This window comes from Centrocercus urophasianus, unplaced genomic scaffold (assembly GCF_019232065.1).
Source record: "Centrocercus urophasianus isolate 14NV4802_14NV808 unplaced genomic scaffold, USGS_Curo_1.0 seq_33, whole genome shotgun sequence".
Lineage (NCBI taxonomy): Eukaryota > Metazoa > Chordata > Aves > Galliformes > Phasianidae > Centrocercus > Centrocercus urophasianus.
The window spans coordinates 4255177-4264296 of record NW_024884900.1 but is presented as its reverse complement, the minus strand read 5'-3'; the positions used below and the strand labels follow the sequence as shown (position 1 = coordinate 4264296).

The window sequence follows — 9120 nt, the reverse complement described above, 5'->3', positions numbered from 1 at the left end:
CTGCTCGCTGCTTCCAGGCTCCCAGCCACCTCCCCACTCTCAGCTCCCACCAATCTCTTGATACCCTCCCAAGAAGCAAAGCAGAACAAAACAAAGCTCTGTAGGACAAGGCAAAGGGAAGGCCTTGAACTCTGCCCCCTCCACAGCAAAAAACCCTGCATCACAGCACCACGACCCCTGATAACGACTTATCAAGGAACTGCTTACTGGTTCTGTGCCTCCTTGCTGCCTCCTCTGCTGTCTGATGTCTGCGTCCCTGTGTCTCTTCTGGGTCCTAGGAAGATTAGAAGTAGCTCTGTGGCATCACAACATCAGCTTGGATTTAAGTCTGGGGCTGAGCTGTTTTTGGAGCAGAGGATTTAAGCCGCTCCTCCCAAAGCATTTCTGCCCTGAGCACGTCTGGCCTGGAAAAAGGAAATAAAAGGGGCCCAGGGTGCCTTGCTCCTTCTTTTATCATGCAAATCCCGAGCCCACCCAAGAGCCGTCCTGAATTTCCCATGCAGCGGTTACTCAGCGCCGCGCACGATGTGCACCGCGTCCAAAATGCGGTGCCACGGCCACCACGGCGCTCCCTTCCGCAGGGACGACCATAGAAGCCTCCGGGGCATATGGGGAGGGGGGACATGGAGACAGCGGGGCTGGGCAGGGGCTGCGTGCAAGAGGAGGGCCCTGGGCATAAGGGGGGGCTGCAGCGGTGTGAGCCCCTCCTCGCAGAGGCGGCGCTTGGATTGGGTGACATCAGCCGCGGGCGAGCCGGGATGCTGAGCGTGGCGCTGCCATCGGGTCCCCACCCTGCGTCCCCAAAAAAGAGTCCTGCCCGGGTGGTGCCAGCAGGCGGGCCCTGAGGATGCTGCGCTAAGGGATGTCGATGGTGCTCACCCTGCTCGTCTCCGTCCATCGGCTGTGCCGGCTCTTCGCCATGTCTGGTGCGGAGAGGTTGGCGGTACCCGAGTGCGTGAGCCAGGCGGGATGCTGGGCTGCGGGCGGCTCCTGGGAACGCCGCGAGGTTTCCCCCGGGGTGAATTCAGACATACGGGCGGCTCTGGAGCGGATCCTGCCCGCCCTGCAGCGCTCCATCGCCTGTGCCAAGCAGGCTGCGGGCCCTGCTGAGATGGGGAAAGCCATCGCTGAGATATTCCAGCTGGTGGAGGAAGCCTGGGGGATGCCCACGCTGGGCAGGGATGTGGCCAAAGCACTGTGTGATGCCATCCGCCTGGAGGGAGGCCTGGACCTGCTGCTCAACCTGCTCTACACGGCCGAGCTGGAGACCAAGTGCCAGGCAGGGCAGCTGCTGGAGCAGATCCTGGTGGCAGAGAACAGGTGAGTCCATCAGGAGCCCCTCATACCCCTTAAGTTTCTGAGTGCTCCCAGTTCCTCCCCCCTGCTTGCATGCAGGATTCACAGCTTGTTGGCCCAGTACAGGGGATGCTGGCATGGAGTTGGGAAGCTCCATGAGCCATCCCAGCCAGGTGTCCCTAAGAAGCCTGTTGGGAGATCTGGGTGGTTTGTCTGCATCAGGGCATCTCACTCCAAGGAGGAATGACACAGCTGCCCCCTGACCATAGCCATAGCAGGAGGAGGAGGAGCAGGAGGATGAAGCTATTTCCCAGAGACTTCCTGCTGCTGACCAGTGCAGGCCGTAGGTTGGTGACCATAGGAGCACCCAACTCATGGCTCTGTGGAAGCTGGAGGTGAATGTGCTGAGCCATGGGACAGATGAGAGGTGTCAGGCCGTGCTGGAGCAGCATCACCGATGGGGTGGAAGCATGAGGGTGTGCACCAGCACGTGTATCAGCATGCACACGTGGCACCCAGCACCACCCAGTGCACAGCTCACATCACCGAAGGGTGATCCCCATTCTGCGATCACTGTTCAACCCTTTATCTAAAACCCTGCCAGATTCTTGCAGCTCTGCTTGTTGGGGTTGGTGCCCCAAACTGTTGCTTAGAGAACATGCTGAGAAATCCTAGCCAGAACTGAGGGTCTCGCTCCAGCGAGTGTGCAGTGTATCTCACTCCCAGATCGAGGACTCGCAGCCCAGCCTTTGCTGTGTGCTGCACAAAGAAGCAGAGCTAAATAGGGAAAGCCCATTAGAGTGAATTAATCCCAGGAGCCTCCGTGGCACGGTCAGAATGCAGCACTCAGCTGTCTGCTAGGAGAGTGCCAGAGCTGCTCCAGGAACAGTTGGAGGCCCCCAGCCCCATCGATAAGTGGGGCCCATGTCACCAACCCACCCACAGCCAGGCTAGCAGCCAGCCCAGGACGCAGGCTTTGTTTCCAGAGCTCTCCATGGCGTCAGCTGCCAAATCCAACCCAAGGTCAGCACCAGTCACATGGCTGCAGCCTTCCCAGAAGTGCTTGTGCCCCCAGCCTGGAACTGCTCGTGCTTAGACCTCATGCCCATGACCCAGCAGCAGAGTGCCCAACATTGCCCCCTTCCTCACCCTTTGGGCATGGCCCCATCCAGCTGTCCCCTTCCAAGAGAGCACAGGGCTGCAGAGTGGCCGTGTCTCAGTGTGTGGGGGACTGTGCTGAATGTGGACAGGGCTAGGATGGGATCTGCTGCCTGTGCTGATCTGCAAAGTTGCTGCTGCTGGTGGCACAGGGCCAGACCTCCCATTGCTGCATGCTGTCATTGGCAGCAGTTGCTCAGCTAGGTCCTCAGCTTGGTAGCAACACAGGGAGCAGCCAGCTCTGGCTTAGAGGCAAATGAGTTTTCACCTGGAGCATGATGAAGGGAGCCTATAAACAGGAGGGGAGTCAACTCTTTGAAAAGGTAGATAGCATCAGGACAAGGGGAAATGGTTTTAAATTGAGGGAGGGAAGATTTAGGTTGGATGTCAGGAGGAAGTTCTTTACCATGAGAGTGGTGAGGTGCTGGAACAGCTGCCCAGAGAGGCTGTGGATGCCCCGTCCATCCCTGGAGGTGTTCAGGGCCAGATTGGATGGAGGGCCAGATTGGATGGGGCCCTGGGCAGCCTGGTCTGATATTAAATGGGGATGATGGTGGCCTTGCATGTGGCGGGGGGGTGTGGGGTGTGGAGATTTGTGATCCTTGAGGTCCCTTCCAACCTGGGCCATTCTGTGATTCTGTGATATTCCTAACCTGCCATTAGCCTACCCTGTGCTGCTGATTGTTATGTGTGTCTCACCTGGAGCAGGAGATGAGCGCAGCACACGAGGCTGTGCACCCCTCACCGTGCACCTGGAACTCTTTCATTTCTGCAGCTGGCAGCACATCTGGCAGCTGTGGTCCACGGATCAACATTTGGCTGTCATGGCACAAACACCACCGTGGTACAAGGGGTCCTTATGGGGTCTTCTCCCTGCAGGGACCGGATTGCCCGGATCGGTCTGGGTGTGATCCTGAACCTAGCCAAGGAGCGAGACGTTCCCCAGCTGGCTCAGAGCGTCTCTGGCATCCTGGAGCACATGTTCAAGCACACTGAGGAGACCTGCTCCCAGCTCATCTCTGACGGGGGCCTGGATGCCATCCTCTACTGGTGTCGCTGGACAGACCCCGTGGTGCTGCGGCACTGTGCCATGGCCTTGGCCAACTGTGCCATGTATGGTGGGCAGGGCAACCAGCGCCTGATGATCAAGAAGAAAGCGGCCGAGTGGCTTTTCCCATTGGTGTTCTCAAGAGATGATGAATTCATCCGCCTGCACGCCTGCCTGGCCATCGCTGTGCTGGCCACCAACAAGGAAATCGAGAAGGAGGTGGAACGCTCAGGGACGCTGGCTCTGGTGGAGCCGTTTATTGCCTCGCTGGATCCGGAGCAGTTTGCCTGTGATATGCTGGGGAGCAGTGACAACAGCCAGGGCAGGACAGCTGAGGACCTGCAGCGCTTGGTCCCCTTGCTAGACAGCTCACGGCTGGAGGCGCAGTGCATCGCCGCCTTCTACCTGTGCACCGAGGCTGCCATCAAGGCCAGACAGAAGAAAACAAAGGTAAAGGGTAGGTTGGAAGGAGAGGTAAAAGGTAGCTTGGCTGGAGGGAAGGACGTGCAAAAGGGCAGCGATGCCACAACCGTGTCCCGATGTTCTCTGTGCCCCTTGAGCTCACTAAGTGCCCCAGCGCCAGGTTGTGGGCAAGAGGAGGGGAAGCCAAGTGATGCCTCTTCCCACTGTGCCCACAGGTTTTCAGTGAGATTGGGGCCACGCAGAGCCTCAAGAGAGTGGTTTGTTACTCCACCAGCAGCACCACCTCCTCCCTGGCCAAAAAGGTGCTGCGTCTGATAGGGGAGGAGGTGCCCCGACGCATCCTGCCCACTGTTCCCAACTGGAAGCCCTGCGAGGTGCAGACGTGGCTGCAGCAGATTGGATTCACCAAGTTCTGTCCAAACTTCCTGGTAGGGCTCTGTGCCGGGCAGGGACACCTGTGGGCAGGAGCTGTATTTCCTTGGTAGGATCTTTCCAGCCTGGATTTCACTTGGCAGGAGCACCAGGTGGATGGGGACATTCTCCTGAGGCTGACAGAGGAGGAGCTGCAGGAGGATCTGGGGATGGGCTCCAGCATCACCCGAAAGAGGTAGGCGTGCTCCCACCTATGGCCTACAGAAACCACAGAGGGGTCCTGCAGGTTACCCAGAAGGACACAGACTTACCTGAGCCCTCCTCCCTTAGCTGAGCTCCTCTGCATCCTGAGGATCTGCAGCCACACGGCTGTTTGCCTCCATTTACATTTTTCCTTCTACACCATGACATGTCGGTATGCTCTCTCCTAAAGACACGGAATCAAACACCTCCAGGCCCTGCCTGGACCAGCAGCACCCCATCCCCACTCCATGCCTCCATTCATTGCTTTGCCAGGTTTTTCCGGGAGCTGACAGAACTGAAAACTTTCGCCAACTACTCCACCTGCGACCGCAGCAACTTGGCCGACTGGTTGGGTAGCATTGACCCCCCGTTCCGCCAGTACACCTACAACCTGCTGACCTGCGGCGTCAACCGCAACCTCCTGCACCGCGTGACGGAGCAGCAGCTGCAGGAGGACTGCCACATCAGCACCGGCTTCCACCGCGTCCGCATCCTCTCTGCTGCAAGGGGTGCGGGAGCATCGAGGGTTGGTTGGGGCAAGCGGTTGGTTGGGCACTTTTTTAATTGTTTTCATTGCTGTTGGCTCTGCTTAGAAACGCTTCATTCTCCTGTAACTTTGCAAACGGCATCCGATGGGACCGATGTATTCATCAGCTACCGCAGGAGCTCAGGGTCGCAGTTGGCCAGGTGAGTCCCACGTGCGACGGACAACACTGTGGTGCTGGAATGGAGCTCAGTGCATGGTGAAGGAGCTCATTCCCTGTCCCATCGCCTCCATCTTCCCCTTTCTGGCACTGATTTACCTTTTTTCATGTGGTCCTGGTGGAGGTCATAGCAGGGAGCCCAAACACTGGGCAGCCTGGGCTGACAGCAGGCATCTCCAGCACTGTGCCACTTGCTGTCCTCTCCTCTCACCCTCAGCCTGCTGAAGGTTCACCTGCAGCTGCATGGCTTCAGTGTGTTCATCGACGTGGAGAAGTTAGAGGCAGGGAAGTTTGAGGACAAGTTGACCCAGAGCGTCCTGAGCGCCCGCAACTTCGTGCTGGTCCTCTCGCCCCACGCGCTGGATAAGTGCATGGCAGACCCTGATTGCAAGGACTGGGTGCACAAGGTGAGGGATGCGACACAGGGAACACGGGGTGTGCTGGAGCAGGAGGTGATGGGTTGACGTGGCCATGCCCTGAGCACCTGGGTGTTCCTGCAGGAGATCGTGACAGCCCTGAATTCTGGAAAGAACATTGTCCCCGTCACAGATCATTTTGAGTGGCCTGATCCAGAAACACTTCCCAAGGACATGAGGGCTGTCCTGAAATTTAACGGCATCAAGTAAGCAAGGGGAATCTGCCACGCTGTTAGCTCCTTAACTTGCATAAACAGTGATAAAGAGCATGAGACAGTTGGGAATAGCAACGAGGGAGGTAGCGGAGGCCAAAGGGGAACTGAGTCACTCCAGGAATTTCAGAGCATGAGGGACCAAAGTCTCACGCATCTCCTGTGGAGAAAAGAGGCGCTGCACCGAGCCGCCTCGTGGCATCTCAATGGAAAACTCGGCTCCTGTTTTTCTCCCCAACACAGGTGGTCCCACGAGTACCAGGAAGCCACCATCGACAAAATCATCCGCTTCCTGCAGGGCCGCTCCTCCCGGGACTCCTCAGCAGGGTCAGACAATGGCTTGGACTGTTCCCCTCCTATCATGCCGACCTAGAGCCAGGACAGAGGCCACATCCCCTCCAGAGACACGCAGGTGACCCCTTTTGATATGGGGCCCAATTTCTCCCATAGGTTTTCCCCATCCCAGTAGCGCTCCTTGCCCTCCCTCCCGCAGGACCTGACCCACCTCCTGGCTCGAGATGAGGCCGGGGGCAGACCTGGGGTGTAGCAGCCCTGGGGAGGACAGGCTGCCATCCAAATCCTCATCCAGAGTGGTGGCACCTCCTGAGGATGCAAAGCAGGGGGACTGGTGGGGTACAATGCAAGAGGACACAGGAGGGAGAGACCAGTGCAGAGAAAACAGCTCATCATTGTGCTCATAAGGTAAAGGCAGGAATGGGCAAATAAAGTTAAGCCCTCATCAAGTCCCTGTGTTTGGGGAAGATAACACATGCAAGGCTTCTAAACCACTGGGCAGGAACTTTCCCTTCCCTGGGGATATCCCTTTATTACAAGAGCTCTTCCCCTCTTTGAGGCCTTTCCCTCCTGATGCTGCAAAACCACTTTGTGCTCTTAGCTCTGCCGGCTGAAGTTTGGCTTTAGATCACGAGAAGTTTCCAAAGGGCTTTTGCAAAAAGTGCTTTTAAAACCATACCCTCCCCTCCGTCTGAAACCTCAGCATTACCACCCTGTCAGGTGTATTTATACACACAGCACGGGAGGCTGAACTGGGACTCTGGAAGTAAATCCATGCAGATATGGAAGATGCTAAATGCTGTACCATGGAGATATGATGCACCGGCTGTATTTCATTCTGTGGTTGGTGCTCCGTGGCACATGTCTAGAACATTCAGGTTGGAAAAGAGCTCTCAGATCCTCAAGTCCAAACCCAACCCACCTCACCCACTGACCACCTCCCTCAGTGCCACATCCCCATGGTTCTGGAACACCTCCAGGGATGGGGACTCCCCCACCTCCCTGTGCAGCTGTGTCACTCCATCATCACTCCTCACCCCTGCTTTCCCTGAAGCCTCACTACATGCCCTAACTAGCAGGAACTCACATTACCTACTGGCTTAGATCCATGAAGGTTTCACGAAAAGTAAATTCTGATGCTTAATCAGAGCTTTACAGATTGCTCTTATCAGCTCACAGTTAATGGCATCTTTGCTCCCCAGTGAAAGGTTAATAGCTGTATCTGCCCAGCACACATCAGACACAGTGCTGAGGAAACCCACTCGTGAGCCCAAAGGTAAATCTGCCAAAGCATACAAGCAACATGTGAACTGCTTCAGGGAAAAATCCTGACTAACTTACTGAAGGTCAAGGCCTCCACAGCCATTAAAGGACCTCCACTCAAACACTGTGTTCTCCTTCCTATGATAACACACAACATGATTTCGTATTGTTTCCCAGGAGCTCTCTAGCACTCCTCCTCCCCATGCACCACTCAGTGCAGACAAGTTTTACTTGCCCCCTGGACACGGGTGTCTCAGCCGCATGAGATCCCACCCGACCTCTTCCCATTTCCCTGCTGTGATTATCTTCACCCTCGTGAACTCACTCTGCTTTTGACAGAACATCCTGTCCTCAGTCACTCCCAGTCTCGGCAGGCACTCCAAGGAGATAAACACATTCTGTTTTTTATCCCTCTCCCTTGTCATGTCAAAAAGTTGTTCTACAAATAAATATGGTTTACACTCTAAATCTCAACCTCTGTGCCACATGCTTTTTCTCCCTGCAGAGAAAACATTTCCTCTCTTACTGTCTCAGTCTCTCATCCTCTGCTGGGGTGTGATGCACACTCTCCAAGCACAATTCTCCGCAGGGAAACACATTTTGGTCTGTCTTTGCATGGGCTGATGGAGCTCACTGCATCACAGGGACTCTACCTGCTGGTTGCAGGTAGATCATGTCTTTGCTTGCAGTTCTTGGAGGGGAGCCTAGAAAAACTTCAATTTTCTAAATAGACCATAACAGTTCCTATTGAATTTCTCCGTTGCAGGCACGCTGACACAAAAGCAGAGCTGAGCCAGCACACCAGTTTCACTTCACTGCACAACATTTAGCTGTTACTGTTGGATGCTGTGGAATCTGTCGGTAGATCTACAGGCTCATGGACTCCACAGGTTCAGCCACATGCAACCCTGACAGCATGCCCTGCTCCTGCAGGCAGCTAATCCAGGGCTTGGCCCATAAATCAAGCCACATCACTCCAACTTACATCCACTGGCACAGCCACACGGACCGAGCGGTGTAACACAAAGTTCCCTACTTCTCCACTTCCTCACTCCTTGATTCTATCTTTACCACCCACTCTTAATGAACAGGGAACAAAGTGATGCATAAGCATTTCGCACACATGGCTAAAGACGGAGTAAGGAAGGGCGAATCTCATCAACAGCTGCAAGAGGAGAGCAATCTTTCAAAGAGCCATAAAAGAAAATGGGGGTTTTATTCACTCTGAAAGTAATCTGACCACTAAGCAATTGCACATTATTGCAGACATCAGAACTCTGTGTTCAACGCAGTGTACACAGAACCGGTGGTTTATGGCAGCGTGAATAGGATTGAAGCAATTTAGTTAATGTTTTGAAAAGAACAATTACAAATACCACGAATGCGGAGGTTTGCTTGTTGCCATCAACATGTCCTGAGAAGGGCAGACGTGAAGCCACTGGCAAAAAATCATGGGTGCCCCTTACACAAAAGAATTTTTACTTCCAAAGACATTTATACTGTTCCCTTAGCAGCTCAACCCAACACACCACGGGCTGATGAGGAAGGACTGCTTCTGGCTCTGCCATTTGATTTCACAATCACAGAATCACAGGACCATTCAGGTTGGAAAAGTGCTCTCAGATCCCCATCCTTCCACATTGACCCATTCCACAGTGCCACATCTCCACGGCACCCAAACCACCTCCCTG

At 55.1% G+C, this 9120-nt stretch overlaps 1 protein-coding gene across 2 annotated transcripts; it reads left to right on the top strand.

Moving 5' to 3' along the window:
• Positions 1-862: 862 nt before the first annotated feature.
• On the top strand, positions 863-7885 carry SARM1 (sterile alpha and TIR motif containing 1). 2 transcript variants are annotated; one of them, XM_042830278.1, is made up of 9 exons: positions 863-1320; positions 3334-3952; positions 4141-4353; positions 4441-4532; positions 4814-5049; positions 5134-5227; positions 5462-5651; positions 5745-5866; positions 6116-7885. In XM_042830278.1, exons 1-9 carry the CDS (start codon positions 863-865, stop codon positions 6243-6245), a joined length of 2154 nt encoding a protein of 717 aa, XP_042686212.1. In that variant the 3' UTR covers positions 6246-7885. The 2 variants fall into 2 exon arrangements, with proteins under 2 accessions (XP_042686212.1, XP_042686211.1); XM_042830277.1 differs by having other exon boundaries at positions 869-1320; positions 4814-5227.
• Positions 7886-9120: the final 1235 nt, after the last annotated feature.